At 36.5% G+C, this 20,175-nt stretch overlaps 2 protein-coding genes across 2 annotated transcripts in view; both read left to right on the top strand.

Moving 5' to 3' along the window:
- Positions 1-2,394: 2,394 nt before the first annotated feature.
- LOC126792719 (major strawberry allergen Fra a 1-B) lies at positions 2,395-3,347 on the top strand. The gene is made up of 2 exons (XM_050519183.1): positions 2,395-2,654; positions 2,784-3,347. The coding sequence occupies exons 1-2, from the start codon at positions 2,471-2,473 to the stop codon at positions 3,080-3,082; spliced, it is 483 nt and encodes a 160-aa protein (XP_050375140.1). The 5' UTR covers positions 2,395-2,470; the 3' UTR covers positions 3,083-3,347.
- Positions 3,348-18,025: 14,678 nt separating this feature from the next.
- LOC126791182 (probable protein phosphatase 2C 34) overlaps positions 18,026-20,175 on the top strand; it is a 133,997-nt gene continuing 131,847 nt past the window's right edge. The window contains exon 1 of the mRNA XM_050517597.1: positions 18,026-18,038. The gene's annotated coding sequence lies outside the window, so the exon portion shown is untranslated. The remainder of the gene's footprint in view (positions 18,039-20,175) is intronic.

The raw sequence follows: 20,175 nt of genomic DNA, 5'->3' as shown, positions 1-20,175 counted from the left end.
TAGTTGGTACCCTTTAATTTTTCTTCTATATTGGCTTAGGCTTATTATTTAAATGTTATAAATGGTGCTAAAAAAGTAGGTGAGTCGTGATCATATTGGCTAGTTTGTCTAGACTTTAGGGCAAGAGATAACTCTTTTTTATCGGCCATGAAGATGTGTAATATTGATTCTGCTGACATTTTAATTTAAAAAAAACGTTAGTTAATTGATTAGTGCATGAGACAAATATATGAGAGGCCATGCCGTTGTGATTAATGGCCGGTTACTTCAAATCAATGGTGGGATAGACGTGTTCTTAGTTCTTACTGCCTATGTATAAATTATATGCTATTTGGTAATAATCACTCCATAAACCCAATTAGTTAATGATATCGTTAATGCAGCAACTGTTCAGTAAGTTGATTCTCTTTTTTTTTTCTAGCTTCAAACATATCATATAAGTCCCAGTTCTTCTCATGCAACCTTTATATTAACAGGTTGTGAATAAGATGGCTATCCAAGAACGATAAAATGTCTACATCAGTTGATGTAGGATACTTCCGAATAATTTATTGCATGCATTTCCAATACAATATAAGCAATTAAGATCCATCAGTTTAGTTGACCAGCAGCTGCCATTGTTGAAATATATTAATAAAGCATTTAAGTCTTGAACTACCAAATAGAAGTGAAAGAAAACCGGAACAAAATATCAACAAGAAAAATAAGGAGATCAAGGACTAATTACCAGGTTTGTAATATATGGTCGGTAATTAACCTAGCTATAGCCAAGATGTGATAAAGTGATATATGGTACACATCTAAAACTCATTAGCAATAAATGTGGTAGATGTGGCAAATAGACCGAAAAGCCTTAGTCCAGCATGGGCCCGTTTCGTAAAAGTCGGTCCGGCACAGCTTAAGCCCGTTAACAGCTATGGGACGGGATGGGCTGGGCCGAGGTATTTAGCTCATGGATTGTGCCCGGTCAGAGCCCGTTTTGAACCCGGCACGGCCCGAGCACTATAAATTCATGAGCCGGCCCGTTAACACATAATTTTATATTACTTATATAAATATTTAAACAATTATCATTATTAGACTTAAAAATTAGAACTTTTAAATTCAAATCTCTGGTTTATTTCATTATTTTAACTATAATATTTTACAAATATTATCAAAGTAGTAAAGAAAACGTTAATGTTTTGACATACGTAACGTTTTAGAAATAAGATTATGAAATATGTTGTCTTATTTTATTTATTTTACTATTCTAAATAGTTATATAAAATAAACATTCTAAATACATAATATTTTTATTCGAATTGTGTCTTATAATATTAATGGGCTGGGCCGACCCGTTTTTTGGCTCGGTAGGGACCCGAGCTTAGTCCGACATAAACTTGGGTCATAGGTCGGGCCGAACTTAATGTTTAAGCAAATGGGTCAGCCCGACACGATAAATAAATGAGCCGGCATGAGCACGGTTTTGGCCCGCTTAACATGGGTCGGGCTGACCCATTTGCCACCTCTAGGATGGAGTGGGTCAAACTTTTATAAACTCACAAGATATGTCTCAATTCCCAATGTGGGGATGTAAACTCTCAACATGTCTCCGTACGTGTAGCGAATTTTCAAGTCATACACGTGGACAACATTTTGGGTGACATAGAGTCAGTGTGGTAATTTGGGCTTCACACGTAAACGTGAGTAAACCACTCTAATATTATAATAAAATGGTATGAGATTCACATTTAAAACCAATTGACAATAGATGAAGTGACCGAAATCTTTATAAAATCACATATTATGTCTTAATTCCCGAGGTGGAATATAGCAAGCTGCATAATCTTAATAATTAATCAGCTTGTTCAAAGTTGTCATCATTGTTTTTTACTTTCTTATCAGTATTTTTCCACATTTTCATCCCTTTTTTAGGCTTTTTGACTTTAACTCTTTCTCATGCATTTGAAACTTGCAACGTGTTATTTTCAAGAAGCTGATCGATGCTTATCTTACATGAGATTTACTGAAACAGCCTGAAAACTATGTACTGCATGATGAGCAATTCTCCTTTTACCTTGCAATTAGAATCTGCTGCAAGCAATCGCATTGTCTCTATCTAGCTAGTTGGATCGAGTTTTCTTTATTATGTAATTAAAGGGCCCTCATTGCTTAATTTGACCAAGACACAGTGTTGTTTAAGAAGTCTAGAAATATCCATTAAAGAAATAACACAGACAATTTGTATAAAAAATCCGGTTCCTTGTGAATGTGGAAATTAAACACCAAATTAATTAAGAAGTGACAAATTGATTAAAACAATTCGATCCATCTAAAGGGATAGCATTGTCAGTTCACTAGGGAAACCTTCACTCTGAAAATCTATAAATACCACCTTCCCTGTATACATTTCCAACACAACACAGCTCCCTTAAAACCATCATCCTTGAAGTTTCTTCCATTGCTTAGTTCTCAAGTCGTGATCATCATGGGTGTTTACACTTATGAAAGCGAGTTCACCTCCGAGATCCCACCACCCAAACTGTTCAAGGCCTTCGTTCTTGACGCTGATCACCTCATCCCCAAGATAGCACCTCAGGCAGTTAAGTGTGCTGAGATCCTCGAAGGAGATGGCGGCCCCGGAACGATCAAGAAGATCACTTTCGGTGAAGGTGAATAACTTACCATCTCATTCAGTTTTTAAGTATGGTAACTTACGCTGCATTATATCCAGCAAGACTGCGTTAATTACCGTAAATACTTGTATGCTCAGTCTCTCTTTTACTTTTGGAACTCGATAGGCAGCCACTACGGGTACGTGAAGCACAAGATCCACTCCATTGACAAAGAGAACCACGTCTACAGTTACAGTTTGATCGAGGGAGATGCCTTGTCAGACACCATTGAGAAGATCGACTATGAGACCAAGTTGGTGGCAGCTCCTCACGGAGGAACCATAATCAAGAGCACCAGCAAGTACCACACCAAGGGAGATGTGGAGATCAAGGAGGAGCACGTCAAAGCAGGAAAAGAAAAGGCCTCGCACCTCTTCAAGCTCATTGAGGGATACCTCAAGGACCACCCCAGCGAATACAACTAATTAAGTTATGTTGGATATGTATATGATGTTTGAGTACTAGCTAGCTATGATCGATCTTAGTACTCAAATGGGTGTGTGGTTTTTATGTTGGTTTCTGTCAGTCCAGAACAGCCATGGGTTTGGGCAGTTCGGGCTTGAGTAAAATAAGTGTCTGGTGTGTGATCTTCTGGTTGCTTGTGATGTTTCTGTTTGGGATAAAACAGTTGCAGACTGAACACAGTGTATTATCTTCTATGAATATAAATGAAACTACAAAGATAACTAATCAGTGTGATGTTGCTTTAGTTTAATTTGTTTGAATACGTGCCTTGACGTAGAGGACTTGAGGACAAGTAGGTCATTCCAAAAGAAAGCAAATAAGCAATATCCCGATGACTTCGTAATCATTTTTTTAGTCAGAAAGAAAAAAATATATATCCGACGACTTTGTCAGAGTTGATAATGCTGATTGATCAGTCCCATTTTAAAACTTCTAATATACATCAATTTATATTATAAATTTTAAATTCAACGGTCGATATTGTTTTGTGAGTGGGATCAGAAAAATAATATTTCTTGTCAATCGTCAGATGTGAGATGTATAATAAATTAACCTTATATCAGCACTTTTTGCGACATTCTTAACATGTTTTTACCTCCATTTGTACTTTACTTAGCCCATATTGTTATACTATTGAGTCATTGAGTTGTAATAAGAGTCTTGGGCAGTATTTGATGCATTTTTGTGTTTACATTAGTTTAAAACGCAGAATTGGTGTAGAGTCATAGTTTAAGTAGAAATCATTGTAGAAGTCGAAAACCTAGTTGGATTAGGAGTCTTCATCTTTCTACGTTTTGGTCGCATTAACGATATTTTGAGAGTCTTTCTTGCACTATGAATCCTTGTTAAGTTTCGAAACTAATTATCTCTTACTTATGATTTTATTTTCTTATTTTCAGATTGGATTTAAAAGATAATACTAGAGAAAAACAAGGAGAACTCATGCACATAGAGTCCTATCACCAACAAGTCATGCAACAATTAAATAGAAGAGATAAAAAAAAGTTGAGAGAATTAAGAGATTGAGACCTTGCCGTGGGAAGAAGAATGAAGAAATAAATGTGAAAATTAATTAAGTGAAAAGAAGATAGATGGAGCCATGCATATGCAACCTAAAAGCTAGAAGATGATCATTAAATCAATAAAACATGGCATGATTTAGGGAATAAAACATGACATGATTTATGTAATAACCCTAGTTTTCGGAACGTTTAAATTGAATAAACGTTACGATCCGCAACAAATATTTCGATTTTTATTCCGTCAATCGTTTTTGAAAACTTTCTTCACGGAAGTCGTAGAGCTCGTCGATACGAGTGCGTGGACATGTGACGCGTTTGAATCGGACGTCGGAGGTGAAAGTTATTAACGACAGAAGTTCATTTCCGATTTTGAAAACAGGTATAAATAGACAATTAAAGGAGCTAGGGTTTCCATTTCAGGAAACCCACCCCGCGCCTCCTTTCTCTCCCTCTCCCCTTTCGTGTTCTCTCTCCCCGAGTCCCTCCCTCACTCTCGAAAAACCAGGCCGGCGATCTCAGCCTCTAGGCCGGCGTGCCTCTCACCGCCAACCCCGAGAGTGCCGCAGGGACCTCCACAGTCGACCCCGAGGTCGACGCACCTCCTCGTAACGCCGTGAGCCTTTGCGCTTCAACCCGACACCGCGAGCTTCGTCGCCACCATCAGCATCACCTCCGGCGACGCACGAGCACAGAGGAGGGCATCTCGACGCCGATCCTTGCCTTGGTGCCCTCTGCCTTCAACTTGGAGGCCAAACCCCATCGATCCGAGTTCTTCCCTAAGAGTTGAAATACCACCAGCGATCCGAGCCTTTCTGATGCCAAATCAGAGGTTTTAGCTTCGATCAAGGTATGAATGGATGTGATTATTGGTTGGTTGTGATTGTTATTGAATATTTGGTTTGATTGGAGAAGATCGGAGGTGTAGCAGGAGGAGGGGTTACCGCCGCCTAGAGGCGGCGCGTGGGGGTGCGTGAGTTAGTTTAGGAGGGGTCTGAGACCGTAGGAATGAGAGGGGAGGAAATGAGAAGAGATTGGGCACGGTGGTGGCGTGCTACGCGCCGGTTTTGAGCTCGGCGCGTGGGCCCCACGCGCTGCCACAGTGAGTGGCGCGGCCTGCTAGAGGTGGTGCGTGTACCCCACGCGCCACCATATGCGGCGGCGCGTGAACAGTGTTTCCGAATGGGTAAAAATGTAAATTTATTTTTACGTACGGTAAAAATGTAAATTTATTTTACGTACGGTAAATGTAAATATAAATTACTTTCAATAAATGTAAAAAGTAATTTATAAAGGGTAATTCAGTAACTATTATTTACTGAGACAGTATCTACATTCTAATAGTATTTATACGTACAGAAATACGTAAACAGTATGTACTCGTACAGAGATACGTATTGGATGGGTATTTGTACAGTAATACATGAATAGTAAATACTTGAATAGTACACAGTGAACAGTAAATTCGTAAAACCAGAAATTGTTGAACAGTAACAGATTATTACTGTTTCGGTATTTAAAGTTTTACGAAACGTTTCTAAATTCTTTTCTTATCTTTTCAAGGTGATCAATAAATCAATGAAATGATTTATCTTCGGAAATTGTGGAATTACGCTCGAGTTGTTAAGGTGAGTAAAATCTCACATATTTACGAATCTACCCTGGCGATGAATTCAAGATTTTTGCAAGAGTTTATATTTTGAAATACGACATGTATATGATATAGTGGAATATATATATTCATATAAATGATAAATAAGTACTTATATATATAGTTTGCTATATTATATACTGTTATGAATTCATTGGAATTAGTCATTTCGATGACAAGAATTATATGACGAGCATGTGAATTAAATTGGACAATATGATGTGAGATTATTGTACGTGATTTTAATATGTGTTTGTTAAACGTTTTATCTTCGGACGTGTTTACGAATTATGACACGTATACGATATAGTGGATTATATATATATATTATATAAATGGTAAATAAGTACATATATATGTAGTTTGCTATATAATGTATTGTTATGATTTTATCGTGATGATGTAATTTCTATGACAAGATTTTATCGAGCATGTGATTTTGATTTGTACAATATGATGTGAGATTATTGTATGTGATTTTAACATGGAGATTGTTAAAATATTGATTTGTCTTCGGACTTGATGTTTGTATAATATGAGTGAGATTATTGTACGTGTTTGGCAAGTCGGAACTAGAGGTGGCAAACGGGCCGGGCCGGGCCGGCCCGGTCCATTTTAAACGGGCCAAAAACGTGCTCGTGCCGTGCTCGGGCCGGCCCATTTATTTATCGTGTCGGGCTCGGGCCGGCCCATTTCCTTAAATATTAAGCCTGGCCCGGCCCACGACCCGGCCCATTAACATTATATGACACAATTAAAATAAAAAAATATTTTGTACTTTGAATATTTGTTTTATATAACTATTTAGAGTAGTAAAATAAATAAAATATTACAACACATTTCATAATCTTATTTTTAAAATGTTACGTATCTCAAAATAATGACGTTTTATTCAGTATTTTGATAATATTTGTGAAATATTATTAGTTAAAATAATGAAATAATCAATAGATTTTAATTTAAAAAGTATAATATTCAAGTTTAATAATGATAATTGTTTAAATATTGATATAAATAATATAAAATTATGTGTTTAATGGGCCGACCCATGAATTAACCGTGCTCGGGTCATGCCGGGCTAAAAACGGGCTCGGGCCGTGCCGGGCCCACGGGTTAAAATATCTCGGCCCGGCACGGCCAATTATAATAACGGGCCAGGCTTCTAACGTGCTCGGGCCGATTTTTAACGGGCCGGGTTCGGGCTTTTGGGCCCATTTTCCACCTCTAGTCGGAACCTAGCCTTTGGCCGGGCGAAAGTTACGATACAGTTAGAGCTCTAGTCTGTCTGCCGTAGTACTACATGTGAGGTAACGGGTGGTTATCTGCTCATAAGTACTCATATTGTTTTGGATGTTGGGTAGCGGGTGGTTACCCAATATCAGCGGTGTACTACGTGAGGGGTAACGGATGTGTACCAGCGTTCATTAGTACCCGTATTTTAAATGTTTTTGAGTGATCAGAAGGGTTGCCTGATTTCTCATGAGCACTTTCATTTCATATATTTTGGACAACCAGATGAGCCGTCCACTGACTCATGAGGGCATTTATATTTGTTGATTTGTGATTTTTCGTATATATTGATATGCGAATTTTATTGTCATTTTACTCATATGAGCTGTAAAGCTTACCGGGTTTGTGTTTACAATCCCGGTGTACCAATTCGATGGTGTAGTGGATAACTCCGCAGGTGTAGATTAGCGGGAATTGATGAACTGCTCAGAGGACTTGAAGTTATTTATCCCCAACTTGAGTGAGGATTTTGTGTGACTATCTTGTGAGGTTGTTGTGAGGATTATACATTTCCATTTATTATAATGTTGAATTATAATTTGATTTGTAATAATCGGTTTGACTGAGTTGTATTTTGAAGTCAGAGATGATCCGCTGTGGCATTTTAAATGATTTCGATTTCATTGAGATTATTTGGTGTTTAACGAATTTGAAATTTTGAGTTTTTAGGCTCGAAATTTTGGGGTCGTTACAATTTACGAAATAAAGCATAACATGATTTAAATGATTAAAGCATGGCATTATAATAGGAAGAAAGAGATAAGTTCAAACCAAGCCTACCCTCCCTTTTTCCTCTATATATACATGTCTTCATCTCTCAAATAATATCATTTCTCATTAGCATTCAAGAGCCAAAACTCTACCAAAACACCACTATAAACTTTCCTCACACATTAGCCAAGTCGTCCACTCCAAAACCATCATCATCTCCACCGAGTTTCATTTATTGCAGCCGTACCTCTAAGGTTCCTACAACGTGTGATTCTCGCAACTCATCTCCATGGCTTCCTCTATTTGTGGTAATCTACAATTCTTTGTCTATGAAGATTGTAAGTTGTTGTTTATGTGGAAATATTGGTTTTGTATCTGTTTTAGAATTTTCAGATTGTATTTGATATGTTTTTGAGACTATGCCGAATCTATGCTCTTATAATTATTTAAGTTTGTATTTCTAGTGTTGTGTTCTAAACATCTTTCTCATACTTTTAGATTATTTTTAGATATGTGCATATGAATTTAGTGCTTGGATGCAGTCCCTAAGATTGTGTTTGAGTGCTAGATTCATCAACCATATTGACACAAATCGAATCGTGCCCTAAATAGGTTTGGTTTGTGTTGATTAAAAGTGGTAAAAAATTTGGAAATTTGCATGTGAAACCATGGTAGATGACGCCACACATGAAACATGTCTCCAACAAAGATTTGGTGCTTAAATGTAATCTTATTTGATTTCTACTCTAAGTGTTATTGAATTCGATTGCATACAAATTTAGATTATGCCCTAAGTCAATCTAATCTAAATGTTAAATGAAATACTATATGATTAGATGATCCCCTAAAGCTCTAATTGTATTGGTGTCTAAAAAATATGTAATTGGTCGAATTAGAATGCATGATAAGTTCGAACTTATAATTATGTGGTGTAATGGTAAATTTGGTTTAAGTTTGTTAAATAGAAGTCGACCATGTAAATAACAATTTAAGTTTTTTTTAATAGTTAATATTCAATCTCCGGCCACTAGGTTAGATAATGATAAAATAGTCCTTCAAATGATCAAGAACTAGACAAACATTTGGTGTAATTGGTACTAAAATACTAAAAGAAATGTTTATGATATATATACAACTTAATTTTTGTTTGAGACAATCCGAAACAAGACCATCAGATCGTTCAAGTACATGATCATACTATCATTACTGTGGAACAATTTGTTTTGTTACAAACGATGTACAAAAGAACCAAAATAAAAAGAAACTAATAAATGCTAGAAGAACATATTCTTCTAGCCCTAGTCACAGCCACAAGATCATCCAAATAGAACTGAGAAGAATGGATTGAGGGAAAGTCAAATTGCACCAGGCCTTTGTCATGTAGAATACTATTATTGGCAAGAGAATCAGCTGTAATGTTGGCTTCTCTAAAGATATGACACAGAGAAGAAGAATGCATGTCGCTCATAAAATTGTGGCAGCCTTGTATCAAAAAACCAAGAGGATGAACAGTGGAAATAAGATTTTGCATGAGCTAAACAAGAACTGCATAATCAAACTCAATTTCAAGCTTAGAAATTTAAAGAGTAAAAGTCATTTTAAGGCCATAGAAGAGGCCTCAAGCTTCAGCATCAAGAATTTCTCCTTTATCAAAGATTAATCTGAAAATCATATATCCAACATCCATTTTCATCACTGATAACACCACCGGCTCCGATCATACCACAAGAGGAACTTCTAGTGCCATCTATGTTCAACTTATGAAAACCAGAAGAAGGATTTTTTTAGGAAAAGAACTTATAACTATAAATAGATTCAACATTTTGCTTCATATTTGAACTAGTCCATTCCTCAATTGCATATTAGTCGGCAAAGATCGATGTTTGCCACAAATTAGAGTTGAACAATTAACAAATTCTCAAATTCCTCGATAACGAATCTCAAAATAAACCAATTTTATGAACGACCAAAAGACCCTAATATCTACGACTATAGATTGGATCAACAACGTACATATATTATGCGAGTAATTATCATGCTCCAAATTAATTATCGACTAAAGTTTTAATGGAAGAGCATTATTACTTTGGTAGTTTGGTTATAGGAAAATTTCTATATATTACAGGAACGAAAGACCTTTTTTGGGCAATACAAGGGCTAATAGACTTAAGAATTCTTAATTATAATTTGTGAACTAGACAAATTAACATGCACCGACTCAAGATATTGTTAGAAAAAGCAGTGATATATTGCGTATATAATTTAATAACCTGAATTATAAATAATTATAAATTAGAAGTTAAACGTGCAACTCTAAAACGAAGAACACGAAAAACAATTCAACCAAAATACCGAACGATTGGTGATGGAAGAACTAGTCGAGACGTGTGTGATACCACACTGTCCTTAAGACGTTTACGCCTCCTCTATCGGTGTAAGGATTCTTGGCGCTTGTCTCCCAGGATACAACGACTAAACAGTTCTAGAAAGTTGCACTACTAACTAGAACCCTCAACGAACTCGAAAAGTACATCTATCTATCACCAGAGAACAGTTAAGAACTTTGAGAGTGGGAGAGCAGATTGTGTTTCGAATGGATGATTTTACAATGAAAGGATGGTGTCTATTTATACAGTGAGGATTTGCAATCAACAATGAATAAGATGGCTGTTATAGAAATCAAAAGATCATAACATATATGAGTTACATATGTTGCAAGCACTGATTTCAATTCTGTTATAATTCTCCATAACACACAGTTGTTACAAAAGAAGAATTTGAACAGTCAAGAGAATTTGAAATGTCAAAACCGAATTTTCAGAAATGCAAAAAGAATCTGCGTTCCGACCCTCAATTCGGTGTTGCATTCATGTTCGCAAGTTGCACGGGCATACACGAGTTTCCCTTGTGACCTAGGATTTGCCCTCCTCTTACGCGTGCGCGAGAGGGTATAAGGGGGCTTACACACTTTACAATCTATACACAATGAATTTTATATAAAGTCTTTTCAACACTTCTCTTTTCCAATGCGTGACAAACACTTTTCCCTCATTCTAAGTAGCCATCTTTGAGTGACAATTTCTTATTCACCCACAAACCAAATTACACAAACAAACATATGATCTTGTAGCCCTCCTTATGGAGAACTCAAATCTATGTTCATTTTTGATTAATTATAAGTTTAACTTAATTAAATTAATCAACTAAAATTTGGTTTTAAATGGTTTATTAACCATTTTTCCAACAATTCCCCACATGAATGAAATTGGCCACCAAAGACTCGATAGAATTTGGTGATAGATTTCTATGGTTGAAACCTGCATATGATAGGTATGTTTGACCCGTTGAACATTCCCTTATGAAAGTATGCTTACTTTACTAACTAAATAGTAGACACGATGTCTTTGAACTATTCATTATTTATGTAAATGATGACATACTTCACACAGGAGTCTCCCTGGTACTCTTCGGTTCTCATTTTTGTGCTCATTTTGGCCATGGAACACACGCCTGGTTCTGCAAGTAGTTTGATAAGAGTTATGCCTTCATTAACTCCCCTAGAAGTGGCCATACTTCTCTCTTGCATATGTGATCTCTTAATTAAGAGTAGCCTGCATTACTCTGCTCGATTTCTCGACGCATAAGAATCATTAAAAGTTTTAGCTTAACCTCAACCTTACGGGTATCACTATTTTTCATCATAGGAATGGACTTGGGGAACTCCCCACAGTGATCCGAACTAATCTCCACAATTTAGTTTTCCCTTTTGAACCTAGATCTTGGGATCTCCAGTCAGCTAGGTTGGGTATCCACTGCAGTGATTTTTAATTTCCAATGGGCTTTAGTCCCATTCCCTTCGACGATTTTTCAACTAACTCTCTGTTTAACCCTTTGGTTAAAGAATCAACAATATTATCCTTAGACTTTACATAGTTTATAGCAATAACTCCAGTTGAGAGTAGTTGTTTAATGGTATTATGTCTTCGACGAATGTGTCTAGACTTACCATTATACATCTTGCTTTGTGCCATGCTAATTGTAGATTGACTATCACAATATATACTAATCGCAGGCACAGGTTTTATCCATCTAGAAATGTCCTCTATGAACTGGCGTAACCATTCTGCTTCCTCCCCACATTTTTGTCCAGTGCTACAAACTCAGACTCCATTGTGGATCTAGTTATAACTGTTTGTTTTGAGGACTTCTAGGACACGACTGCACCACCTAGCGTAAATACATATACTCTAGTAGACTTTGAGTCTTTCATGTCAGATATCCAGTTCGCATCAGTGAACCCTTCTATAACAGCTGGGTATGATGTGTAGTGCAACCCATAGGTAAGAGTATACCTTAGGTATTTGAGTACTCTTCGAAAAGCTTGCAAATGCATAGCTCCAGGATTACTCGTGTACCTACTTAGCTTATGAACCGCATAAGCTAGATCTGATCTTGTACAACTTGTTAAGTACATTAGATTCCCAATTATTCTTGAATATTGTAATTGAGAAACACTTTCACCTTTATTTTTGGACAAATGTAGATTCATATCTACAAAAGTTCTGACAATTCCAGAACCTTCCTTGTCAAATTTCCCAAGAATATTGTCCACATAGTGTGTTTGACTCAACACAAGTCCTTATGATGTTCTCATAATTTTAATTCCTAAAATGACATCAGCAAGTCCCAAGTCTTTCATGTCAAACTTAGAATTCAACATGTCTTTAGTGGACTTGATCATCTTATCGTTGCTCCCAACGATAAGCATATCATCCACATACAGACATAGAATGATATATCCATTTTCAGTGTCTTTGACATATACACACTTATCACCTTCATTTATTCTAAATCCACTGGTGATCATGGCATTATCAAATTTGTCATGTCATTGTATTTGGTGCTTGTTTTAAGCCATATAATGACTTAACCAATCTGCACATCTTCTTACTCTGAGAAAGAGCAGAAAAACCTTATGGTTATTCCATGTAGATTTCTTGTTCTACATCTCCATTTAGGAAAGCCGTCTTTACATCCATTTGGTGTACTTCAAGTTTGCGCAACGCTGCAATTGCAAGTACCATCCGTATGGAGATTATTCTCGTCACAGGAGAATAAGTGTCAACATAATCCAAACCCTCATTTTGCCTATAGCCTTTAATAACAAGTCTAGCCTTGTATTTGTCTATTGACCCATCAGCTTTTAATTTCTTTTTGAAAATCCACTTGGAAGTCAAAGGCTTACACCTAGGTGGCAAATCCACTAATTCCCAAGTGTGATTTTGCATGATAGAGTCAACCTCACTTTTGATTGCTTCTTTCCACAGAGGACCATAAGTAGAGCTTACTGCCTCTTTGAAGGTACGGGGATCACCTTCAACCATATATGACAGGAAGTCAGGTCCATAGGATTTTGCGGTCCTTGCCCTTTTACTTCGTCTAGGTTCAACCTCAGACTCAGATTTGGACTCCGACTCAGATTCTTAATCACGAGCATCATCAGTTTCGGCTCGGTTGTCTTCACGTGTCCGTTTAGAAGAACTAAATTCCTCTCTAGACTTCCGTGGAAATACATTTTCAAAGAAGGATGCATTTCTCGATTCCATTATCGTATCCTTATGGATTTCAGGAATACTCGAATCGTGGACTAGGAATCGATAAGCCGAACTGTTATGTGCATATCCAATAAAGATGCAATCAACTGTTTTAGGCCCATTGTTCACCTTTTTAGGTTTAGGAATTTTCATTTTTGCCAAACATCCCCATACTTTTAAGTATTTGTAGGATGATTTTCTCCTTTTCCATAACTCATATGGAGTTTCTCTTCTTTCTTTTTTGGCACCTTATTTAAAAGGTAATTTTCCGTGAGAATCGCGTCTCCCCACATGTTGGGTGGCATCCCAGAACTGAGTAGCATAGCATTCATCATATTCTTTAGAGTACGATTTTTGCGTTCTACTACACCATTGGATTGTGGTGAGTATGGAGCAGTCATTTGATGTATAATCTCATTCTGAGCACAAATCTCAGCAAATGGCGATTCATACTCACCCCCTCAGTCAGTTCTTAGTGCCTTAATTTTCTTGTTGAATTGGTTCTCAACCTCATTTTTATAGAGAATAAACTTCTTTATGGCCTCACTTTTGCATTTTAGCAAATACACATAGCAATATTTCGTGCTATAATCTATGAAGGTAATAAAGTATTTAGTATTCCCTCTAGATAACGTTGATTTTAAATCACACACATCTATATGAATCAGATCAAGGGGTTCACTATTTCTTTCAACACTTTCGAAAGATGATCTAGTCAGTTTAGCCTCTACACAAGTTTCACACTTATGTTTTGAATCAATTTGGAATTTTGGTAAGTGTTCCATGTTAATTAACTTTCGCAAAGTATCATAATTAACATGTCCTAGTCTACCATGCCATAAATTGGAAGACTCAATCATGTAGGTGGAAGTAGAAGCTTCATTCATTTTCTTGATCAAAGTCATTACATTCATTTTGATCATCCCACCCGATACATAACCCTTACCCACAAACATTCCATTCTTGGATAAAACAAGCTTATCATACTCTATCACTATGCAGAACCCATGAGAGTTCAACATTGCACCAGAAATCAGGTTCTTGCGGATCTCCGGAACATACAGGACATTGTTCAGAGTCAACTCCTTTCCAGATGTCATCTTCATAATCACCTTTCATTTCCCCTTGATGGCGGAGGTTGCAGAGTTCCCCATGTACATAATCTCCCATTCCTCAGATGCTTCGAAGGTGGAGAACATCTTCTTGTCAGCACAAACATGCTTGGTGGCTCCAGTGCCCATCCACCATTCCTTGGGGTTTGAATCCACCATGTTCATCTCAGATATCATGCAACAGAGGTTCATGTCTGCAACATCTTGAGTGACAGCTTCAATCAGGTTTGCCTCCTTCCTTTTGTTCCTCTTCGGTTTGATGCAGTCGACAGACTTGTGACCAGTCTTGTCACAGTTGTAGCACTTGCCTTCAAACCTTGGTTTCTTGGAGATGCCTCCTTTCGGCCCCAGCTTGGATCCTTGATACTTGTCTTTCTTGTTTTTGGAACCTTGACCATGTTTCATCATGTGTACCTTGGCATAGACGCCATTGATCCATGCTTTCTTTTCGGATCCTCGGTTGTCTTCCTCAATGCGAAGCCTAACCTCTAGATCCTCCATGGTCATTTCCTTTCGCTTGTGCTTCAAATAATTCTTGAAGTCCTTCCAAGCAGGTGGTAACTTTTCAATAGCACATGCCACTTGAAAACTTTCACCTAATTGCATTCCTTAAAGAATTACATGCAAGATTAGCTGAATCTCAAAGAATTAACTCATCACAATTTTGGAATCCACTATTTTATAATCAAGGAAGCGGCCCACGATAAACTTCTTGGCACTGGCATCCTCGGTTTTATATTTTTTCTCCAAGGATTCCCATAGCTCCTTTGTCGTTCCCATGCTAATGTACATATTGTACAATGAGTCGACTAGACCATTCATGGTATAATTCCTACATAAGTAGTCAGAATTATTCCATGCATTCACAGCAGCAATCTTTGCTTGATCGCCTTGGTCATCTTTCTTGAACTCAGGAGCATTCTCCGTAAGAAATCTTGCCAGATTCAGAGTGGTCAGATAAAACATCATCTTTTGTTACCACCTCTTGAAATGCAAATCGTTGAACTTCTCAAGTTTTTCCCCATGGGATACTGAGACAGATCCAGCGGGGGCAGCAGGCACAGTTGACACCAAAGGTCCATTGCTATTTCCAGAATTTTCTCCGTTAGTCATTTTCGGAAACTGAAACACACACACACAAGGTGTAAGTTTTCCTTGAAAATTTGTAGAAAAATATCGAAATACAAATTATATAAGCAATATCAAAGTAAACGTCTTAAGATTGTTAGAAAAACAATGATATATTGCGTATATAATTTAATAACCTGAATTATAAATAATTATAAATCAGAAGTTAAACATGCAACTCTAAAACGAAGAACGCGAAAAAAAATTCAACCAAAATACCGAACGATTGGTGATGGAAGAACTAGTCGAGACGTGTGTGATACCACACTGTCCTTAAGACGTTTACGCCTCCTCTACCGGTGCAAGGATACTTGGCGCTTGTCTCCCAGGATACAACGACTAAACAGTTCTAGAAAGTTGCACTACTAACTAGAACCCTCAACGAACTCGAAAAGTACCTCTATCTATCACCAGAGAACAGCTAAGAACTTTGAGAGTGGGAGAGCAGATTGTGTTTCGAATGGATGATTTTACAATGAAAAGATGGTGGCTATTTATACAGTGAGGATTTTGCAATCAGCAATGAATAAGATGGCCGTTATAAAAATCAAAAGATCATAACATATATGAGTTACATATGTTACAAGAATCTGCGTTCCGACCCTCAATTCGGTGTTGCATTCGTGTCCGCAGGTCGCACGGGCATACACGAGTTTCCCTTGTGACTTGGGATTTGCACCCCCCCCTGCGCGTGCGCGAGAGGGTATAAGGGGGCTTACACACTTTATAATCCATACACAATGAATTTTATATAAAGTCTTTTCAATACTTCTCTTTTCCAATGTGGGACAAATAATTTTCCCTCATTCTAAGTAGCCATCTTTGAGTGACAATTTCTTATTCACTCACAAACCAAATTACAAAAACAAACATATGATCTTGTAGCCCTCATTATGGAGAACTCAAATCTATGTTCATCTTTGATTAATTATAAGTTTAATTTAATTAAATTAATCAATTAAAATTTAATTTTAAATAATTTATTAACCATTTTTCTAACAGATATTAGAAAAAATGGAAGAGCAGCTGGGTCCGCAAGCTTTTGCGAACTTTGACCTGGTGCATCCATCCAGGAATATACCCAAAATGCAGAAAATCTGTATTTGTATCAGATTTTTTCATGAAATTGCAATTTTTGTTTTAATTTTGATGACCCAAAACTTTATTTTGAACCAAGAGACTTACTTTGCCGTTTTACCCGGTGAGGCGGTGACTTGAACCCGTCTTCGTCAACTCTAGGGCTTTTTAGGTGTCTGTAGTAATCTTGAGTTCTTGACAGTAATCAATGTAATCTAGTGTGCGTAGATATATAATGGATCAGGTTAATTATCTTTCTACAAACAATTAGCTCCGAAAGTTACAAATAGCTCGATCATCGATCGTCAGGAACTCAGGCTCACCGTTCTCAACGTACGTAATCTTCTTGGTGAAAAAATTGTAGTAATCTTCGAACTTCCCATCCAAAACGTACGATGCAACGTAACAATTATGGCCGGACAAATGTTTGCGGCTTTTATTTGTTTTAGAAACCTTGTGAAGCTTATATTTGCTATATTCGGGAACAGAAATCTCATGCTAAAAAAAACAGACAATTATGGACAGGATCGCCCTGAAAACGTCAGGCTTACTAGTCTCTAAGATCACTACGTACACTCTTCTAACCGAGATATTCAGCTGTATAGGAATAAACCCAAAAATTCTAGCATATCGACAAGTCTTTGGTTACTAGACTAGTTGTTAGACATTTGATGATATATTGATATATATTCAGAATTGAAAGACCGGACAAAGAAATGCATGCATGATCGATAACCCAGTCTTTAATTACCATATACGTAAACCCTAGGTTAAATCGTAAGTTTAGAACCGAACTCGGATTTTTCATGCATGACTCGCATGACAACAACATCGGTTTAAAGGTGAATTTCGGAAATATCACCACCTTTCCCCTCGCCCTTATTGTAATGTTTTCATATGCAAAATCCATGCATCTGCCCAAGTTCAAGTCTACACCTTACAAGGTAAAAGAAATTTGTAAGTCACAAATACTACCTCAAACACTTATCAATACAACATCCTTCTTTGCGATACATATGGTTCTAACTGTGTAGAATTTGGGACCAAAATAATAGTCTAGTAGACTAGTACACAACCCACCTGGCATTCTATACAACAGTTGAAAATAAGTTTTTCAAGACCAATAATTCAAATTTCATACTTAAGGAATGAAGTCGGTAATCTAATACTATAATAGATGCAAAGCAATTCTTGTCAAGTTAATCTACAGAGTACTTTGGCGACAGGTTCATAATAGCTCCGCATACATAAAATATCAACACTAGTGTATGCTAAAATAAGTAATAACATAACACAATCAATTTCATCATACCATATATACAATTTTCTTTGCATGAACAGATATACACAACACATACGACTACTATAAAAGGGGATTACATACTTTACTCTACATTTGGTCATATATATTCACTCATAAACATTAACAAGCAATTAATACAATAGAATTACTAAAACTATTTTAAACTTTCAAAGTGACAATAACTAACACTTACAATTTCTCAAGACAGTATGGAGCACATGAAAGCACTGAAGGGTTCATAAGAGTTTCTCGCTCTTTGCCATGATTCTCACCCAACGAAAAAAAAAGACAACTACACATTCAGGCATTTAGCAAATGAAAGAAAGTACTTTGTCATTTTTAAATCCAAATGAACCTAGAGTCATAGACTACTAACCTCTGTTCATGAGATGATAGTTGAATTACAAGATTCACATCATCTACGTTTTACTTGTCAGATATCAGTATCATAGTACTTCCAACTAGCTTCTAAAAAACAAACTGCTCAACAAACAAATCACAAAAGAGTATTTAGAAATGAGCCTGATGTCTAGGTTTCACTCGAGTAAACTTAGTAGTTAGTATGCATGATACCTTGTTTGCATAAAGGCCTTTCATAGCAAATCAGCTACAAAATCAAGCAAGTCTTCATGCCTACAAGATTTAAGAGTGTCAAACCCTTGTATACAACTGTAAAAATTGAGATCAATTACCTAGTACACCAAAACAATGTAGAATGACACATGAAAATATAGAAAACATAAACACTTGCGAATATGTTTTTAAACTCATATACTACATTAAATTTCACACACTGCGGAATGAAGTCTAAAAATACGTACTGAATTTCTTTCTAAAGAAAAGGATCTCCAAAAAGACAATAAGGAATGCTTGCCAGTTTTGTCAGCAAAAATAAACTATGCAATACTAATATCATTCGGTTAAAAGATGAAAAGGATCACATTGAGAATAAGTTGAGTGAGGCATGAAAAAATATTAGAAACTTACCCAGTAAAATCCAACTGAATTGAAAACTCAAGGATTCAAAAGTCCAAAAGAGGTTCCTTTTTTTTTTCATCACATACCTAGCATCAAAAGGCTTGTGCTCAAATTTCATCCATAATGCTACGTGAAGAGAACAAATTGTGACCAGAAGATGTCAGCTTGTCAAAGTAGTGGCTGTGTATTTCGATAGAGCAAACGTTGAAAACAAGTTCTTGCTTTATTACAACGGTCTAAACTAACAGAATTCATTTATGTAGGTAGTACATGCCTTTTCCTAATGTAGCAGCTGAGGAAATATATGGAATGAAATACAAAATTTCAAACAAGGAAACTAAATGCCAACTAATTGCAATCATATTTGGGGTCCTCCAATCTTAACAACAAAAATGAAAGTCGATAGTTCATATTCCTCTCCAGTAGAATAAGGATTCATATAATCAACTTTACAGTGCCTACCAATTGGACCCGTTTTTCTATATATCCGCCAACATGATTACAGTGGTGAATAGTTCCTTACTCAAAGCACATCAACGTAACTCTATGTTCATCATTATAGAATCACATTCATATGGAAAACAGTAACTAAGAAGCAGCCCTTTGTTATAATTATATAGATGCAAACTAAGTAACTAAGAACTTCTACTTATGCAAACAAAACTTAGCTCCAATTTGCACTACAATAACCAACACAGTTCTTATTGATCATATTACCCCAACACTCACCAAAAGTAAGACCAAGTGAGCTAATAAGTGCCTCGATTTCTTCAGTTCTTTGTTGAACATCAAATTCTTTCTCGTCTGAAGAAGCCCATTCTCACCTGCTCTCCGTTGAACTAAATTTTGATTTCAAATTTAGCGATAGAAAGACAACAAGAACTTTTTTAGAGAAAAAATGGCCTAATAGAAAATGAGATGGAATCTGAGAAACTCACAATTTCACAAGAAAGAAGCGCGCTCGATTATGAGATTCCTCCGTGCATTGTTTCTCAATTTAGAGAGAGAGAGAGCCATTTTTATGTTAGTAAAAGGGATCTTGAGCAGTTGAGAGTTAAAGAGACTTGGCCTATAATATATTTGAGTTTAGTTTAATAAGTGATGTTTAAACTACTCACAAATCTTCGCGATATGTGAGAAATTTAAATTATTTAAGATAATATTTATAAATCATGTAATTTTATTTTATT

Source organism: Argentina anserina, chromosome 4 (assembly GCF_933775445.1).
Source record: "Argentina anserina chromosome 4, drPotAnse1.1, whole genome shotgun sequence".
Classification (NCBI taxonomy): Eukaryota; Viridiplantae; Streptophyta; class Magnoliopsida; order Rosales; family Rosaceae; genus Argentina; species Argentina anserina.
This window is presented reverse-complemented; position numbering and strand designations above follow the sequence as displayed.